The sequence below is a fragment of the Trichosurus vulpecula genome, chromosome 2 (genome assembly GCF_011100635.1).
Source record: "Trichosurus vulpecula isolate mTriVul1 chromosome 2, mTriVul1.pri, whole genome shotgun sequence".
NCBI classification, from domain to species: Eukaryota; Metazoa; Chordata; class Mammalia; order Diprotodontia; family Phalangeridae; genus Trichosurus; species Trichosurus vulpecula.
In genome coordinates this window covers 301,695,523-301,716,340 of record NC_050574.1, presented here as the reverse complement: position 1 = coordinate 301,716,340, position 20,818 = coordinate 301,695,523, and the positions used below count along the sequence as shown (strand labels likewise).

Genomic DNA, 20,818 nt, shown 5'->3' with positions numbered 1-20,818 from the left:
AAACCTAAAACAAAAACAATTTTTCACTGTAAGATTTTATATATGCTCACAGTCTTAACATTCAAAATAGATTTGGCTATCCATCTGTCTCTGTAAACAATGAAGATTTTAATTTGTTCCTTTAATGAAGTAGAGTTCCATTAAACTGTCTTCCTCTCCTATTAGCAAGTAAATTCTGCACTCTTCATTCCTTAATTTACAAATAAATATTTTGAGTCAGAGTACCTCATTCACCCAAAGAAGTAAAATTTTATACGTCCTGATTTTAGTTCCTCACTTATCCAAACATCTATGGTTGCCAAGAAAGCCATCCAACAAACCACAATAAATAAAAAACTGAAAATGGTTTCTCTTCATTATGACAGATAAACCCAACCATCAGGAATTAAACAGCATTTCTCAAAAGCAGAACAAGAAACAAAAACACACTCAGGATGTCCATCTGTTATCTCTCATTCTTCCCACATTACTGGTCCACCTACCTCCTTTTCAAGCAAGGACATCCTCCGTGTCTATAACAACAACTATCATTTATGTGTCCCCTACTATGCACCAGGCCAGAACAAAGGCACAAACACAGTGCAGGGCAGGACAAGAACAGAAGGTGATGAGTAATCTTATTAGCTTGAAGACAATGAGTAACAGTTGTCAGATAAAATTGGAAAAGTAGGCTGAAGCCAAATTATAGGCCTTGAATGCCAGGTATAGCCTTCTGGTCAGTCACTACCTCAGGATCACAGTGTCTTATGGTTCCATAGCAGGCTCAGGAGGTTACAATCCACACGGCCAGCTTCTTTGGAAATCAAAAATTAATTCCCCATGATCATGCCACAAAGTTGAAAAATGATCATAATGTCTTTCTCTCAGAAGACTGATGCACAGATTAACTTCTTGAAACATTACCTACCACATGTATGGTACAAAGGGCACTCACCTTATTTCTGCTCTCTTTTGCCCCACCACGCATTCTTGTTTAAGTGGCTCACTTCTTTGTATAAAAGCTTTCAAACTTCAATGCAGATTAGGTCCCTCAGTTCTGAATGCCATCTTGTGCATGGCAATGAATGTTTCAGTTCAGGAGGGCCCAGGGAAAAACCCTGGGGGGAACTCGTGGTTCTTAGAGACCACATAGGTGTTCCAGTACTTCCTGCATATTACCTTTCCTCCCACTTCTCTGTATATCCTCTCCCTAAGGGAAAGTTTTTAAGTTTATTGATGCGTATATAAATATATATGTATACATTATATATATTACATATATCACCAAGTTGAAATACTTGTTTCAACTTAAGTTTTCTAGTTGCAGTGCAGCTATTTGTCCCAGTCACAGACTTTCTAGTCTCTATAGATATAATCACTACAAGATAATAAGGTACTGAAAAGCTTTAGTATTTACTATTATTATTAACAGCACAATAACAGTAAAGAACTAGCATTTATGTGGTGGTTTAAAGTTTGTTTAGAATATATTTTCTTATTTGATTATCTTCATCATAATCTTGTGAGGTAGGTGCCATTATTAAGAACATTTTACCAATGATGAAATAGGCCAACAGAGGTTAAATAATTTGTTCGGGGTAACACAGCTAATAAGTCTTGGATTTTAACTCAGGTGTTCCTGACTCCAAGTCCATTACCAATTTTTGCTCATGTTATTCATGTTATTCTTTTGCAAACCTTACCCACGCTTCAGGAACTAGAAGTAACAAGGCTGTTATCTATGTAAAACCTTCACTGACCACTCCCAAATAAAGGGAATTTTTCCTTTTATGAATGCTTATGCTGAATTACTGTCTCAGTTAATTTCCCAATTAAGCAATTAAGAGCTACTTAAGATATCTTTAAGTGTTACTTTTCTCTTTTATTGCTTTAGCTCTTCAAGTCTGTTCTATCCCCAGATCTAAACTGTAAACTCCTAGAAGGTAGAAACCATGCCTTACATAACAAAGGATCTCTGCATACACTATTCACTCAAATGAAAACATATCTAGCTTCCCTAAAAATATGTAAAGCGATGCATGTAGATTTGATGATGAAAAGAGATCTGAGCACACTGTGGTGGGGTAGAACATGCTGACTTGGATCCACGTCCCAGCTCTGACACTTAAAAAGACATGGGAAGAGGGCGGAGCCATGATGGCGGCTGGAAAGCAGGGACTACCGTGAGCTCCCTGCCAAGTCCCTCCAAAAACCTATGAAAGATGGCTCTGAACCAATTCTAGAACGGAAGAACCCACAAAACAGCAGAGGGAAGCAGGGCTCCAGCCCAGGACAGCCTGGATGGTCTCTGGGTGAGGTCTATCCCACACGGAGCTGGGAGCGGAGCAGAGCCCAGCGTGAGCAGCGCGGACCAACCAGACCAGGAGCCGGGCAGAACATGCCCTACCACTCTAAATCAGTGAGCTGCGGCAGTTACCAGACTTTTCAACCCACAAACACCAAAGACAGCAAAGAAGGTTAGTGGGAAAAGCTGCGGGAGTGGAAGGAGTTCAAGGTTCAGCTTCCAGCCCCATGAGCAGCGGAGGTGGGGCAGCTACAGCTGCTGTTGCTTCTGGCCCCAGGCCCACCTGGTGGGAGGAATTAAGTGGCGGATCAGAGCAGGAGTGCACAGCCTGTTGAAGATCTAAGCCCAGTCTGGGTTGGGGGTTCTTGGGGAAGGAGCAGTGTTGGTGTGGGAGAGCTGGCACATCCCCCCCAAACGTGGAACACAGAACTCTCTAGTTTACAAGCAGTCATACCCCACTGAAAAACTCAAGGGTCAAGTTAGTTGGTTGGGAACATGGCCAGGCAGCGAAAACGCACCCAGATTCAGTCTCAGACTTTGGATTCTTTCTTTGGTGACAAAGAAGACCAAAACATACAGACAGAAGAAGTTAACAAAGTCAAAGAGCCTACAACAGAAACCTCCAAGAAAAATATGAACTGGTCCCAGGCCATGGAAGAGCTCAAAAAGGATTTGGAAAAGCAAGTTAGAGAAGTAGAGGAAAAACTGGGAAAAGAAATGAGAAGGATGCGAGAAAATCATGAAAAACAAGTCAATGACTTGCTAAAGGAGACCCAAAAAAATTCTGAAAAATACACTGAAGAAAATAGCACCTTAAAAAATAGACTAACTCAAATGGCAAAAGAGCTCCAAAAAGCCAATGAGGAGAAGAATGCCTTGAAAGGCAGAATTAGAAAATACTGCAAGCAGCCAGAAAGAAACAATTTGAGTATTGTGGAAACACAATCAGAATAACCCAAGATCTGCCAGCTTCTACATTAAGAGATCAAAGGGCTTGGAATACGATATTCCGGAGGTCAATGGAGCTAGGATTAAAACCAAGAATCACCTACCCAGCAAAACTGAGTATCATGCTCCAAGGCAAAATATGGACTTTCAATAAAATAGAGGACTTTCAAGCTTTCTCAGTGAAAAGACCAGAACTGAATAGAAAATTTGACTTTCAAACACAAGAATCAAGAGAAGCATGAAAAGGTAATCAAGAAAAAGAACAAGAAAGGGAAATTGCAAGGGACTTACTAAAGTTGAACTGTTTTGTTTACATTCCTACATGGAAAGATGACATGTATGATTCATGAGACCTCAGTTTTAGGGTAGATGAAGGGAATATGCATATATATATATATGTGTATATATATATATATGTTTATGTATATATAAGTGAATATGTATGTATATATCTATGTGTGTGTGTGTGTATATATATATATATATATATGGAGAGAGAGAGAGAGAGAGAGAGAGAGAGAGAGAGAGAGAGAGAGAGAAAGAGAGAGAGGACACAGGGTGAGTTGAAGATGAAGGGAAGATATCTAAAAGAAATAAAATCAAATTAAGGGATGAGAGAGGAACATACTGAGAGAGGGAGATAGGGAGAGATAGAATGGGGTGGATTATCTCGCATAAAGGTGGCAAGAGGAAGCAGTTCTGTGGGAGGAGGGGAGAGGGCAGGTGACGGGGGAATGAGTGAACCTTGCTCTCATCAGATTTGGCCTGAGGAGGGAATACCATACATACCCAATTGGGTATCTTACCCCACAGGAAAGAAGAGGGAGGAAGATAAAAAAAAGGGGGGATGATGGAGGGGAGGGCAGATGGGGGTGAAGGTAATCAAAAACAAACACTATTGAAAGGGGACAGGGTCAAGGGAGAAAATTCAATAATGGGAGATGGGTTGGGAAGGAGCAAAATATAGTTGGTCTTTCACAACATGAGTATTGTGGAAGGGTCATACATAATGATACACATGTGGCCTATGTTGAATTGCTTGACTTCTTAGGGAGGGCGGGTGGGAAGAGAAGAGGGGAGAGAATTTGGAACTCAAAGTTTTAAAAACAGATGTTCAAAAACAAAAAAAAAAAAGTTTTTGCATGCAACTAGAAAATAAGATACACGGGCAATGGGGCACAGAAATTTATCTTGCCGTACAAGAAAGGAAGGGAAAAGGGGAGGGGAGGGGAGTGGGGTGACAGAGGGGAGGGCTGACTGGGGAATAGGACAACCAGAATATATGCCATCTTGGAGTGGGGGGAAGGGTAGAAATGGGGAGAAAATTTGTAATTCAAACTCTTGTCAAAATCAATGCTGAAAACTAAGTATGTTAAATAAATAAATTTAAATTAAAAAAAAAAGACATGGGAAGGAGATTAAGTCGTCTAACTTCCCTTAGTTTCCATCTCGGCAAAATAAGGAAAAAACTTGCAATTTCTGTCTCATAAGGTTGAGGAAAGCACTCTGTACACTGTAAAGAACTCTGAGAACATTAGCTATTGTGATATCTCTGTCCCCAATAAGACTAAAAATTCTACTAAACATACATATAGATATAGATAGGCATAACTGAAAAGACGATAAGTTACTTAACTATTTATTATGTGTTGGTAAGCTAATATTAAAAGAAAGAATCATAATCATATTCCTTTTCTTTGAGTAAACCCTAAGTTGATGGGGGGAAGTGAGAAGAAATGGAATACTTCTAAAGCTGAAAATTCTAAGGAATTTTATTTCCTTCTATAATGAAATTTTATGCTCATGAAAGGTCAAGCCATCAGTTTCATACAACAGGAAAGCTATAATATGATGCAGAAAGCTATTTTAATGATGTTGCACGGCAAGGAAGGAAATTAACTTTTTAAAAATTACCAGCTGAAATTTATTCCTGTTTACCTAAGTGTATATATATGTGGATGTGGATGTAGATAAACACATGTGTGAGTGTACATATGCATGCAAACAGATACATCAGGAGTGGGAACTTCACAAGACATGAGAGGCAGCATGAAATAAAAATACTAAATTTGTAGTTAGAAAACTTCAGCTTATCAGAGTCCTTATTCCAATATTGACTGGCCATGTGATCAGAATCAGGTTAACAATTTGTAATTCTTAGTAGGCTAATTTATACAGTAGAGCTTAGATCATTTGTATGGTGCTGGTGTTGCAGAAAAACATTTAGCAACCTATAAAAACAGAAACGTAAGTAGGTCGGAAGGAAAGAAAAAGAAAGAGAGACAGAGACAGGGAGACAGAGAATGGCCTAATGGAGTTCTCAAAGTATGGTCTACAGATTCCTAGGGATACCTGAGACTCTTTCAGGGACTGCAAAGTCAAAACAATTTTCATAAATACTAAGACATTTGGCAATTTAAAAACTCCCTTTTCCAACTACATATCTATGTAATGTCAGATTTTCTTCATACACTTCAACCAAAATAACACTCAAAATAGAATGAATGCAGGAGATTAGATACCAGACATTAAAGATAAGCAAAAATATGTAAAACAAAGTCATTCTTCTCACTAAATTTTTGTTATATAACAATAATACAAAATACAACAAATAATAATATAACAAGACAAACATGTTAATATGTTGTTCTTATTCAATTATTTCAGTCATATCTGACTTTTTGACCCCATTTGGAGTTTTCTTGGCAAAGATACTGGAGTGGTTTGCCATTTCCTTCTCCAACTCATTTTACAGATGGAAAAATGAGAAGTGACTTGCCATGGGTCACACAACTAATAAGTGTCTGAGGCCACATCTGACCTCAGGTCTTCCTGACTCTAGGCACTGTGCTGTTATGTTAACATGCAATGGGTTTATCATTTTTTAAAATGAGTTAATAAATTAATATTTTAAATGTATCAGTTTTAATTTCTTTTTTAAAATTTTTTATTTTTTGGAGGGGGGAAGGCAGGGCAATTGGGGTTAAGTGACTTGCCTAAGGTCACACAGCTAGTAAGTGTGTCAAGTGTCTGAGGCTCAATTTGAACTCAGGTCCTCCTGACTCCAGGGCCGGCATTCTACTCACTGCACCACCTAGCGGCCACCAGTTTCAATTTCTAATAGGGTAAAACATCAATAAATATCCACATAAACAAAAGTTCTTTGGGGTCCTCAGTATTTTTCAAGAGTGCAATGGCCTGGACTTCCAGGAGCCAAGATGATGGAATAAGCAGTAAGTTGCTCTTACCCTCCTTTATTAACCTTGAAAAACTCAGAAAAACTGCCCCAGGAAAAATCCTGGAACACTGGAGACAGCAGAAAGGCGGGTGCGACAGTCTTTTAGGTCCAGAGGTTTAGGGGATTAACAGGAAAGATGGCTCTTGCTGTGGCTGAAGGGGACTAGTGGAGGACAGGAGGCATCCTGGCAAGCTAGAGGCAAGCCCCACCTCAGTGGGAGATCCTGCCCCACCCCCACCCCCCGGGGTAGTGGAGTGGGCAAGCACTAACACAAATACCGCCAAGTGCATTGGCACAACCAGGGGAAATGGCAGACGCCAGCACAGAGAACCTCCATGAGCACTAGTGGCTAGGCCTCCACCAGCAGCAAGAACGTAATGGCCCAATAGAGAACTGGCCTTGCAATCAAGGAGACTAAGTCGAAGTTCTGCTTCTAACACAGACTGTCTCCATGGCTGGGGCTATGAGGCTCAGCTTTTGATGCTGCAGAGGATTCTCTACGATTGTAAGCTGCAGTTCTCTGTTCTACATTAGTACTTTAGTAGATGGAGCTTCCTCATGTGAGAGCTCTGTATTTCCCTCTATCACAGATCTGGTCCACGTCCACACACACACACACACACACAGACCCTAAAATTTCATCTACAGAAAGTTTCTCCCAATCTCTCTTAATTCTAGTGCCCTCGGTTAATTATTTCCTAATTATCCTGTATAGAGCTTATTTTTATGTATTTGTTTGTTGTCCTTCTTGTGAGATTGTGAGTTCCCTTAGGGTAGTGGCTGTCCTTTTTTTTCTCTTTTGTATCCCCAGCACTTAGTACAGTGTTTGGCACACAGTAGGAACTTAATAAATGCTTACACACACACACACACATACACACACACACACGTATGTATATGTGTATACGTGTATGTGTATGTATGCACATACATATATGCACTAAAGACATGATTATGAGCTACAAAGTTTGGTAATAATGATGATGATGACCATGGTGATAAATAACATATTCACATGTTGTTATTAACGCCAAATGAAAAATCTGCCATAATGGCTTGCAATTGATAAGAATATCAATGATTTCATCAATTCATTATTTTTAACAGGATCTCAATGTCAAAACAGAAGTAGTCATTAATACTTGAAAAGGTAAAATAATGTTACCCCCCCCATTTGGACTTTTAAAAATATATTTAATATTTCAATCATTTCCATTCTTTTAAATTAGAAAAACCAAGAAACAAACTGGTTTTTCAAAAAAATCAGGATTGTGTCACTTTAAATAGACTAAAACATTATATATATTTTAATATTTGCATATTGCCTTTTTTGTGAAATACTTTAAACAAGGAAGGTTCAAAACTAATCCTTTTTAAAAAAAAAAAAAAAGAAAGCATAGTTGCCTAACAAAAAGCCTAGAAAGAAACATCAAGTGAATCATAACCTAGATTCATAAAAAATAAATCATTTAAACAAACTGACATGTAGTTTTTCAGGCAGGAATTATAAACCAAACAGACTTTGTCTGCACATTTTTTGACCATATGAATGGCAAAGATAATATTTAACAAAAAATAATTCTAAAAACCATTTAAAACAGATATAATAAAATTTAAAAGTAACATAATTTACTTCAAAACATCAAGGGAGCTTTCACTTCACTGACATGGTCATCCCTCTATTAATAAGGATTTTAACCTATGTGACTCAAAATATATAAAAGAAAATTAGGAAGAAGTATGGTAAATGGTCTTTGCTTATAAAATTCTGAAAATAAAATCTTGGAATTTCTACATATCTTGAGAGTATTAATTACATAATTCTTTATACAGTATTAATCATATACATGCTTTACCATATCTAAAATACATAAATTTATAAATTGTAAGAATATGAATACTACATATGATCTATGTACTATATTATAAAATATTTTATACATAATTACATATTTATTTGTTATGTAGTATCACACGTCATATAATAGCATAGGCTTGTGAAAACCCCAAGTCCAATATTTCTTCCAAAAGTTGTCTCAAGGCTACAGAGCCTGGAGAGAAACTATGTTAAAATGAGGGTAGTAGAGGGTAGTAAAAATAGGTAGTGAGATGCAAGGCTGTCACCCTTTAGCTAAAGTAGGAGATAATTAGTTTGAAATGTATAGAAATTCTCTTTACGGACAAGTTATCTTGAAACCCACCCTTTGGTAGATAACAAAGCACTATCGATTCAAGTAAGAATTGTTATTGTTTTCGTTCAGTCATTCAATCATGTAGACTCTTCAAGACCCCATAAACGATAGCACGCCAGGCCCTTCCATCCTCCACTCGCTCTCAAGGTTTGTCCAGGTTCACATTTGTTGTTTCCATGATACACTAAATGCATCCCATCCTCTGCTGTCCCCTTTTCCTTTTGCCTTCAATCTTTCCCAACATCAGGGTCTTTTCCAATGAGACCTGTCTTCTCATTATGTGGCCAAAGTATTTTAGCTTCAGCTTCAGTATTTGACTTTCCAGTGAATACCTGCTGTCCAAGTGATTCTCAAAAGTCTTTTCAGCATCAAATTCAAAAGCATCAATTCTGTGTTGCTCAGCTTTCTTTATAGTCCAATTCTCACAGTCATACATCGTTACTGGAAAAACCACAGCTCTGACTATACGGACCTCTGTCTTTGCTTTTTAGTACGCTGTCCAAATTTGCCAATTTTCCTTCCAAGGAACAAGTGTCCTTTAATTTCCTGGCTGCAGTCGCCATCTGCAGTGATCTTTAAGCCCAAGAATAGAAAACCTGACGCTGCTTCCATTTCTTCTCCCTCTATTTGCCAGGAAGCGATGGGACTAGTTGCCAAGATCTTAGGTTTTTTGATATTAAGCTTCAAGCCAGCTTTTACAGTCTCCTCTTTCACCTTCATTAAGAGGTTTCTTAATTCTTCTTCACTTTCTGCCATCAGAATGGTATCATCTATATATCTGAGATTGTTGACATATCTCCCAGCAACCTTAATTTCAGCTTTTAATTCATCTAGCCTGGAATCACATGATGTAATCAGCATATAAATTAAATTAATAATGGGATAATATATACCCACGTCATACTCCTTTCCCAATCTTAAACCAATCAGCTGTTACATGTTCAATTCTAACTGCTACTTCTTGACCCGCATACAGGTTCCTCAAGAGAAAAGTTAAGATGACAGGTAAGACAAGTACTCCCATCTCTTTGAGGACTTGCAACATTTCATTGTGATCCACACAGCTAAAGGCTTTAGTATACTGAATGAAGCAGAAGTAGAAGTTTTTCTGGAACTCCCTTGCTTTCTCCATAGTCCAGCAAATGATGATCACTTGGTCTTTAACTCCTCTGCCTCTCTGAAAACCAGCCTTCTCTTCTGGTAATTCTTGGTTCATATAATGTTGCAGCCTAGCTTGCAGAATCTTAAGCACAACCTTGCTGGTGTGTGAAATGAGTGCAATTCTTTGGTAATTCGACCATTTCTTGGCATTGCCTTCTTTAAAACTGGGCCATAAACTGATCTTTTCCAATCTAGTGGCCACTGTCATGCTTTCCAAATTTACCGGCATAATTGAATGCAGCACTTTAACAGCACCATCTTTTAGGGTTTCAACAAGCTCAGCTGGAATTTTATCATCTCCATCAGTCTCTTTGTTAGCAATGCTTCCTAAGGCCCACTTGACTTCATTCTCCAGGAGGTCCGGCTCTAGATCAGTAATCACACCATCACAGTTATAAGTGACGTTAAGACCTCTCCAGTACAGTTCTTTTGAGTATTCTTGCCACCTCCTGTAATCACTTCAGCTTCTCTTAAATCCCTACATTTCTGTCTTTTATCATATCTCATTATTATTTCTTTTTCTTTTCTTTGAGATTAAAGTCTTAATCTGACTTTTTTCAACGATATTGCTACAATGTACATACAACCTAAAATAATGTAAATTAAATGTAAAAGAGGCAATGACCACTTCTGTTTTTTTTTCCCTTATCTATAAAATGAGGAAGTTAGACCAAATCATTCCTAAATTCTTTCCCAGATTTAAAATCATGAGTCTGTTTAAAGACCATATTTTTCTAACCTTAATTTAGGAAGTAGAAATGAACAGTCTGATGTGTGCTAGAGATTAAGATGCTTTTCAAGCAAACAAACATTAACACCCTGAGGGCTGGGTCCACTATCCCAAATATAATTAGAAAATATTTATATTATGGAACACAGATTGTCAAATTAAACTAAAAGTAAATTTATTCAGTTGATAGAAAAATTGGGAAAAATTCATATTAAGAACCCAGAAAGTTTAGAGCCAAGAAGTCTAGTCTCATTTTAAAAATGAAGAAACAAACTTAAAGAGGCACATAAATGTTAAGAGTGAATAGACATTATTTTAAAGGTTAGTATGTATAATTTATAGCCTCAAAGTTATTGGGCACAATAATGAAGCAGAGAGGGGCGGAGCCAAGATGGTGGCTGAAAAGCAGGGACTCGTGTGAGCTCCCTGCCAGGTCCCTCCAAAAACCTATAAAAAATGGCTCTGAACAAATTCTACAACTGCAGAACCCACAAAATAGCAGAGGGAAGCAGGGATCCAGCCCAGGACAGTCTGGATGGTCGCTGGATGAGGTCTATTGTGCACGGAGTGGAGGGGAGTAGAGCCCAGCATGGGCAGCGGCAGGACCAACCAGATCTGGAGCCGGGCGGAACAGGCCCTAGTGCCCTGAATCAGTGAGCTGTGGCAATTTCCAGACTTCTCAACCCACAAACACCGAAGACAACAGAGAAGGTTAGTGGGAAATGCTGCGGGGGACGGAGTGAAAGGAGTTCTTGGTTGGGCCACCACCCCAGGGGCAGAGAGGGTGGTGCAGCTACAGAACTACAGCTGCAGTTGCTTCTGGTCCCAGGCCCACCTGGTGGGAGGAATTAAGTGGCAGATTAAGAGCAGGAGTGCAGAGCCTGCTTAAGATCTGAGTCAGGTCTAGGTTGGTGGTTCTTGGGGAAGGAGGAGCGCTGCTGTGGCGGAGCTGGCTGTATAGACATAGCTCTGAAAACAACAGCCCAACCCCTCAAGGAAGGAACAAAGTACTCTTTACTCTACAAGCCGTCATACCCCGACAAAAACTCAAGGGTCAAGTAAGTTGGCTGGGAACATGGCCAGGCAGCGAAAACATAGTCAGATTCAGTCTCAGACTTTGGAATCTTTCTTTGGTGACAAAGAAGACCAAAACATACAGCCAGAAGAAGTCAACAAAGTCAAAGAGCCTACATCAAAAGGCTCCAAGAAAAACATGAACTGGTCTCAGGCCATGGAAGAGCTCAAAAAGGATTTGGAAATACAAGTTAAAGAAATAGAGGAAAAATTGGGATGAGAAATGAGAATGATGCGAGAAAATCATAAAAAACAAGTCAATGACTTGCTAAAGGAGACCCAAAAAAATACTGAAAAAAATATTGAAGAAAACAACACCTTAAAAAACAGACTAACTCAAATGGCAAAAGAGCTCCAAAAAGCCAATGAGGAGAAGGATGCCTTGAAAGGCAGTATCAGCCAAATGGAAAAGGAGGTCCAAAAGACCACTGAAGAAAATACTACCTTAAAAATTAGATTGGAACAAGTGGAAGCTAGTGACTTGATGAGAAATCAAGATATTATAAAACAGAACAAAAGGAATGAAAAAATGGAAGACAATGTGAAATATCTCATTGGAAAAACCACTGACCTGGAAAATAGATCTGGGAGAAAGAATTTAAAAATTATTGGACTACCTGAAAGCCATGATCAAAAAAAGAGCCTAGATATCATCTTTCAAGAAATTATCAAGGAGAACTGTCCTGATATCTAGAGCCAGAAGGTAAAATAGAAATTGAAAGAATCCACCCATCGCCTCCTCAAAAAGATCCCCAAAAGAAAACTCCTAGGAATATTGTTGCCCAATTTCAGAGCTCCCAGGTCAAGGAGATAATACTGCAAGCAGCCAGAAAGAAACAATGTGAGTATTGTGGAAAAACAATCAGGACAACACAGGATCTAGCAGCTTCCACATTAAGGGACCAAAGGGCTTGGAATATGATATTCCGGAGGTCGATGGAGCTAGGATTAAAACCAAGAATCACCTACCCAGCAAAACTGAGTATCATGCCCCAAAGCAAAATATGGACTTTCAATAAAATAGAAGACTTTCAAGCTTTCTCAGTGAAAAGACCAGAGCTGAACAGAAAATTTGACTTTCAAACACAAGAATCAAGAGAAGCATGAAAAGGTAAACAAGAAAGAGTTGAACTGTTTTGTTTACATTCCTACATGGAAAGATGATGTGTATGATTCATGAGACCTCAGTATCATAGTAGCTGAAAGGAATATGCATATGTATGTATATATATATATATACATATATATACAAATGTGTGTGTCTATGTATATATGTAGGTGTATATATACATACATACATATATATATACATATGTGTGTGTGTGTGTGTGTGTGTATAGACAGAGGGCACAGGGTGAATTGAAGATGAAGGGAAGATATCTAAAAGAAATAAAATCAAATTAAGGGATAAGAGAGGAATATATTGAGAGAGGGAGAAAGGGAGCGATAGAATGGGGTAAATTATCTCGCATAAAAGTGGCAAGAAAAAGCAGTTCTGTAGGAAGGGAAGAGGGGGCAGGTGAGGAGGAATGAGTAAATCTTGCTCTCATCAGATTTGACCTGAGGAGGGAATACCATACACACTCAATTGGGTATCTTACCCCACAGCAAAGAAGGAGAAAGAAGATAAAAAAAGGGGGATGATAGAAGGGAGGGCAGACAGGAGGAGGAGGTAATCAAAACCAAACACTTTCGAAAAGGGACAGGGTCAAGGGAGAAAACTGAATAAAGGGGGATAGGTTAGGAAGGAGCAAAACATAGTTAATCTTTCACAACATGAGTATTGTGGAAGGGTTTTACATAATGATACGCATGTGGACTATGTTGAATTGCTTGCCTTCTTAGGGATGGTGGGTGGGGAGGGAAGAGGAGAGAGAATTTGGAACTCAAAGTTTTAAAAACAGATATTCAAAAACATCAAAAACAAGTTTTTGCATGCAACTAGGAAATAAGATACACAGTCAATGGAGCATAGAAATTTATCTTGCCCTACAAGAGAAGAAGGGAAAGGGGGATGGGAGGGGAGTGGAGTGACAGAAGGGAGGGTTGAAAGGGGAACGGGGCAACCAGAATATATGCCATTTTGGAGTGGGTGGGAAGGTAGAAATGGGGAGAAAATTTGTAATTCAAACTCTTGTGAAAATCAATGCTGAAAACTAAATATATTAAATAAATTAAATTTAAAAAAAACAAAAAAAAGAGTGAATAGACATTATTTTAAAGGTTAATATGTATAATTTATAGCCTCAAAGTTATTGGGCACAATAATGCAAGACATTTTTTAAAATGGGAAAGGTACATAACGAATACAAATGCATAATTCATAACTGTTTCATGGAATTAAGCTTAACTTTTCACAGATGTTTCTTTGATAAATCTGTATTTTAAATACAGTTTAAAGGCTGTAATATACATTATGCATAGCACACATGTTCCTTCTCATGTTTTTCTTATCTCATCAGGCTACAAGAAGACTTTTCAACACCTCCTTAACCTTGTGTTGTCCCTCCGAGATTATCCCCAATTTAGCCTGCATATACCTTATTGGTACACAGTTACTTGCATGTTGTTTCCCTAATTACACTTCTTTAGAGTTGGGGCTGTCTTTTGCCTTTCTTTGTATCCTTAGTGCTCAGTACAGTGACTGGCACAGAGCAGGTGCTTAATAAATGTTTATTGACTAACTGGATCTTCTTCACAACAGTATAGTTATCAGAAATGCTTTAAAGTCCTCATATAAACCCACAGATACCAATTTCAGTTTAGTCTTTCTTACCCTTCCTCTGTCAGCGATATACCTAAAAACTTCTGAAATATTTACAACACAAAACAGGATGGTGGGTTAGCAAGTCTAGGGAGATAACATGAAATGTAAAATGATTTTCTGGCAACAAATCATTTGTTAAATCCTAAAATGCTGGATAAGTGTGAATTATTTTTTCTATTCTTGAGAAACTAAAAGATAATTTTACCTAATTAAAAAGTGCAATTCTAGTTTTGTCATATTTTACTCCAAGGGGCTAGAAAATTTCATCATATTACACAACATCTTTCCCTTTTTGATGTCCTACTGGCTCTTCTATTTCTGTGTGTTAGAAAACAATTTTAAGTTACAGAAATTCATGTTGAGATCTCAGGCTGGGTTTTGGTTTTCCTCACCCACATGGTTTCTTAATCATAATAGTCCTGTATCTCATATTCTTAATCATAATAATCCAGTATCTCTGTAAGTAAGGAGGATTTTGTTATCCTTTTAGAGTCCAGTTTCTCAGGATCCATGGCCACTGTCTAGTTTCCAGGTGTTCGATAATAATTCCCAGAATAGCTCCAAGGATCTTGATAGTAATTCTTAGAATCACCTCAGTGACAGAGTCCTACTGAGACTGCGCCTTGAGATAAAGGGTGACATAATGTGGTATCTACTACATTTGTGCAGAATGATGCTAAAGTTAATCTGTGAGCTTAATGTTGGCAAAATACCTTCTTTGTCTGTTGCCCCACATAGCAAGTGGGCACTGGTGAGTGGGTGGGGAAACCATGGGGAACTCATAGGGAAATCTGTATGTGCCTGGTCAGCCCCCACGCAAGCTTGAGGGAACTCAGGAGAGTGCACAAGCTGTGCCTGCCTCGATTGACTCGATCAAGACGTAGGGGTAATGCCATCCCCCTTCTTGCCTGTCCCTGCAAGAAGAGTTGTTAGGGAATCCTGTAGGAGCTGATTCTCCCATTATCAGCAACCTTTGAGAACACTAGACTAGAATAAAATAAGATTATTAACCCCTCTGAAGGTGTCTGTCTGTCTGATCAGATCAAGAGTGAACCTGTTAGAGGCTGGAGTCCAAAAACTGCAGTGCCTCCCATGTGTTATCTGTGAAACAATGTCAGATTCTTTGCTTCAGAGCAGATGCTTACTTGGGGAGTGGATAAAGTAAATGTTGGATACTAATAATGTAAGAGACCTACAAGAAAAGATTCACTAAGAAATTTTTCAACACAGTACAAAGGTGTTTTCAAGATGCAACTGTCAAAAACAGTTTTAGTAAATAGTGCTCTGAAAATTATGAAATCAAAATTATTAATAAAAATAGTTGATACACAGAAACCTGTGGCTTATAAAGTACTCTTCTGGTTTAAAAAAGTTGTTTTTATTATTAAAAAAAAAAGATCAAAGCTACTTTGTTATATTTCTCTATATCCCACCAGAGATCCTGGGATATGGTGAGATATGCACATATTAGACACTCAAAAATTTTGGTTAACAAATAAATAATTCACATAAGGGCTAAGCTTTTTTGCCTGTCATTGAACACATTAATAAAATAATAATAGGCTTAGATTAGAATATTTTTGAAAATTGTTTTCAAGAACTTTAAATTCATTTTAGAATACACACACACAATATATGTATATACGCATATAATACACACACACACACACACACACACACACGAGATAGATCAATTCTAAATCATTGCTAAACTGTTCATTCAATCCAGTCTTCTGAGGCTCTCCAATGGGATAATATATTTGTTTGAGTAGTTTGAATTAATGTACATACTTGAGAATAAAACAAACATATTATCTCCTCATTGTGGATGCTCCTGCCAACAATGCCAGCTATGACCTATACAAGCCTGCCTGTCCAAAAGGCTTCTTCTTGTTCATTTCTTCACAAAAGTTCAAAACGGGGGCATCACCCAATGTGTTCAAGGTTTTCTTTGCTTTTTTTTTTTTTGGAGAATGAGAGAATACCAATGAAGTAACATGGTGACCTTTCCCTTTTCTATCTTCTATCACTTGACCAGCCCATCTTCTTTTGTAATTGTACATTTATTTTCAGCCATTATTTCAGTATTTCTTTGCAAATCATTACTTATTACCTGTTACAGCTTACTCATGTATTTCCTCACTGCCTTTTTCAGAATTAGTCTAGAAATTAGACTAAATTGTATAAATGATGCTTTTACTAAGAATTGAAGATGTTCAATTTTAATTATTTTATTGCTGTAATGTTCCATGACTACAGCAACACAACATCACCAGTAGCATATGGGTATTAAGACTGGTCTTTGTTTCTAAAAATTTAGCTATATTTTCTTTTTTAAAAAAATTAACATTATTCCTGACTTCAGACTGGCTTTTCCCTCACTTATGCCAAGTTAAACACACATGTAAATTTATACTAGTAAACAACAAAAAAATAAGATTTATATATGTGATACTTACATTGACTTTGAAAGCTTGTACAGTGTTATCCAAGAGAAGGATATTGCAGACCACCTCTGTGTGTTGTCTGTCTCGTGCCAGCTCGGATGCTCGTACATTGTAAGTTCTGCCAGCTGGCAATCGGAAGCGTGCGGTCATTACTGTCCACACAGGGTCTTTGCAAATAAGAAAAAAAAATGATAGTATGGTAAAGAAAGATCCAACATGACTCTTAAAAGATATGTGTTAAGTTTTACCTTAACGAATTCTAAGAAAATAAAAAAGGGGTAAAAAAATATTTGGCTACGTTTTATTTTAAACAATTCTTAGGCAGTCAAGGTACCCAAAGGGATCTATGGATAGATTTTTTTTGGCGGGTGGGGAGGCAGATCTGTAAACTTGGATGGGAGAAAAATTTTATCTAGAACTTCACTAATTTTTAATTTAAGGGTTTGTGAATGTTTTTTATTTTGATAACTATATTTTGGTGTAATTAGTTTCCTTTTTAATCCTATGTATATTATTTATGACTTCAAAAACGTTATTCTGAGAAATGGTCCATAGAGTCAACAACAGAAAAAAGATTAAGGACTCCTTATTTAAAGCAAACAGAATCCCAGTTTGACAATAATTTTACGGTAATATTTCTAAAACTGCTTTTTTTTCCTTTCATTTTGTACAATAATCATCATGTTCTAGTAGAATATTTGACTGGGTGAGTGGTCTCACCTCTATCTCATACAGTTATAACTTCTTGCTGTTTGCATGTTTATATCTTAAAATAGTCTATTTGCCCTAAAGAATGAATTCAACAAAATTAAAGTTGAGACATAAGAACAACAGCAAAAGAAATCAAGAAAATGTTCAGAAATTACTATATACCGCTTCATGCTAATAAAACTAGAAATCTAAAAGAAATGATTATCTAAAAAAGTATAAAATACTACAATAAATAAAGCAAGAAATGGACAAGCTAAATAGCTTCATCATGAAAGAGAAATTAGACAGCCCATTTAAGAGCTGCCCTGCAAAGAGAAAATACCCGTCCTAACTCCAAAAACTCACACAGTTTTTGAAAAAATAAAACCATTATAGAAATGCAATTAATTTGAATAAATATCAAGGGCTCACTATGTGCAAACCACTGTGGTAGGTTATAGGGATATGAAGACAAAAATGAAAATAGTCTGTCAGTCAGTCAACAGGTATTTATTAAGCACTTACTATATATTGGGAAGAAAATAGGTATTTGGGATACAAAGACAAAAATTAAACAGCTCCTTCCCTCAAGGAACTTTTACTCTACTACGGAAGACAACATGTGCAGGCAGCATGGTAAAGTAGAAAGTACAGGACTCGAAGTTATAAGACCTGGGTTCAAATCCAAGTTCTGCCATTTATTACCTGAATGACCTGAGGCAAGTCACTCTCTGGGTCTTAATTTCCTAAACTATAAACTGAGGGAACTGGACTGAATGGACTCGGAGGTCCCAAACAACTCTAAACATTATGATTCTATTAGCATATGCCTATGTGTGTGCTCTCACACAAAATAAATAGAAAGCAATTTGGAGAAAGGCCTTTACCGTCACGTGAATAAGGTACTAAATGAGCTGAACTCTGAAGGAAACCTGGGATCCAACAAGATAAATGTGAGGAGTCAGTGTAGCACAGGCACAGAAGACAGTCAATGCAAAGGAGCAGAAAAACAGACAGTGTCCTATATTACGAACAAGAAGGCTAGTTTAACTGGACCATAGTGTATGAAGGAGAATAATGTATGTTAAGTCTGGAAAGAGAGGTTGGAACCAGGTTATTAAGATTTTATTTTTTTTCTTATGACTCACCATTTCCTTTATTTGTACAAAACAGTGAATAATCATACCCTGACTGGGAAAAAAACAGTGGTTTAGGGTTTAAACAAGTCCTTCTGTCCTGAAGCATTTATTTTGAAGGCTTGGGACTAGCAGCTTTAGACCCAGCATCTTTGGGTTTGGACTCAGCGGCCTTGGGGTCAGTAGGCTTAGCAGCCTTGGAATCACTGGGCTTCGTGGCCTTAGAATTGGACTTGGCTACCTTGGGACTGGACTTGGAGGTCTTGGAATCAGACTTGGAGACCTTAGCATCAGATTTGGTGGCCTTGGGGCCAGATTTGGTAGCCTTGGGATCAGACTTACTGACTCTGGCGGCAGACTTGGTGGCCTTGGCAGCCTTGGGGTCAGTGGTTCTGCCACAGGTGACAAAGATTTTAAATGACAGTTAAGTTTGTATTTGATTTCCTACATGTATAGGGAATTACTGGAGTTAACTGAGTAGGGGAATGACATTCTCAGAAATCTGTTTTAGGAATATGATTTTGGCAGCTCTGTGGGTTATGGACTGTAAGAAAGAGAGACTTGAGGCACAGAGAACAATTAGAATACTACTGCAACTGTCCAAACAAAAGGTGATGAGATCCTGAATCGGGGTGGAATCAGTGGAGAGAAAGGGACAAATTTAAGAGAGCTTGTGGAGATAGAATCAAAGGTATTTTGAAAGTGAACATACGGATGAAAGGGAGTAAAGAGTCAAGAATCTCTCCAAGTTATGTGAAAATAATATATCATCCTATCCTCCTTACAACAAAAGAAATGGTACACATAAAATACAACAAATATTTGAGCACCTACATGGTACAAAGGACTGTGATAGGCACTGAGTAAGAAACAAAGTTTAGTAAGACACAATACCTGCCCTCACAATGCTTACAGTTTAGTAAAGAAACTAGGCACCAACACAGGTAACTATAACGCCTAACAGTAAATGATAATGATATTAGAAAGTTGTCATTTCCTCCCCTCATATACAATGCAACGTATGTAGGTAAGCACAATACAAAATCATCTGAAAAGGAAGAGAATGCTAAGAACTGGACGATGTTACGGAAGATTTTGTGGAAAAGGTTATCAGGTGAGCTAAGTTTTAAAGGAAGATAAGGTTTTTGAGAGGCTAAGATAAGAATGGGATATATTTGCAGGCAGAACTGACAAAATTTGGCAACTGACTGGATATACGGGTTAAATAAAAGTGGAAAGTTGAGTATGACACTAAGATTGGCAACTTGGCTAAATAAAGAAGGTTGATGCCTCAACAAAATGAGGAAAATTTGGAAGAGAACGGAGAGTTCTGTTTTGGACACAGTGAGTTTTAGATATCAATAGGATATCCACTTCAAAATGTCCAAAAAGCAGTTTGCGATAATGGAATTGTAACACAAGAGAAAAATTAGAGATGGATATTATAGATTTGAAAGTAATCAACTCAAACATGATAATTAAACCTGTGTGAGCTAAGATCACTGAGAGAACACAGAGAAAGAACTAAAAAGGGCTGAAAACAATTATTCCCAAAATTAGGGAATATGACATGGATGATGATCCAACAAAGGAGGCTGAGAAAGAAGTTTAATTGATTTCTTGTGGAAGTTTAATTAATGTAAGTCTCTGCATGACAAAGAGATGAAAAGTGCCTAGCAATCACTTTAGCCAAAGAATGCTTAACCTCCTCACCAGACAGATGGTAGCCATATAAACTTCTTTATAAAATCTTACAGGAAAAGATGCTGGATGACTGTGAGCAGGCAAGAAGCATGAAGAAGCAATGGAAAATCTCTTTGCTTGTGGAAGACTACAGGAATAAAAAATAACATTCTGTTGGGTTCAGGTTCATATGTTGGTTAGTCCTGCTAAGCTGCTATTTTCTCTTTTTTTAAAAATTCTTCATTTTTCTAGGTAGGAAAAAAGAGGAGATAGTGGGAAATCAAGATGACATAAGCAAAAGATATCAATAATGAAAAACTAAAGCAGTAAAAGGAGAGTAAACTGTGATTATAAAAAACTTGATACAAGAGACCCAATTAAGGAAAATGGTCCTAAGAGAATGTAGGAATGCAACTGGAAACATGACATCATAATATAATTTCCAATAAGTGGAAAAGATCTGTTAAG

The 20,818-nt window shown here is 37.6% G+C and overlaps 1 protein-coding gene across 2 annotated transcripts in view; it reads right to left on the bottom strand.

Annotated features, from left to right (window-relative positions):
* The window catches only part of PTPN4 (protein tyrosine phosphatase non-receptor type 4), a 225,920-nt gene that overhangs the window by 154,311 nt on the left and 50,791 nt on the right, over positions 1–20,818 (bottom strand). For both annotated transcript variants that reach the window (XM_036742995.1, XM_036742994.1), the window contains exon 2: positions 16,854–17,008. In XM_036742995.1, coding sequence (XP_036598890.1) covers positions 16,854–16,991 — 138 coding nt within the window. In that variant the 5' untranslated portion in view covers positions 16,992–17,008. The remainder of the gene's footprint in view (positions 1–16,853; positions 17,009–20,818) is intronic.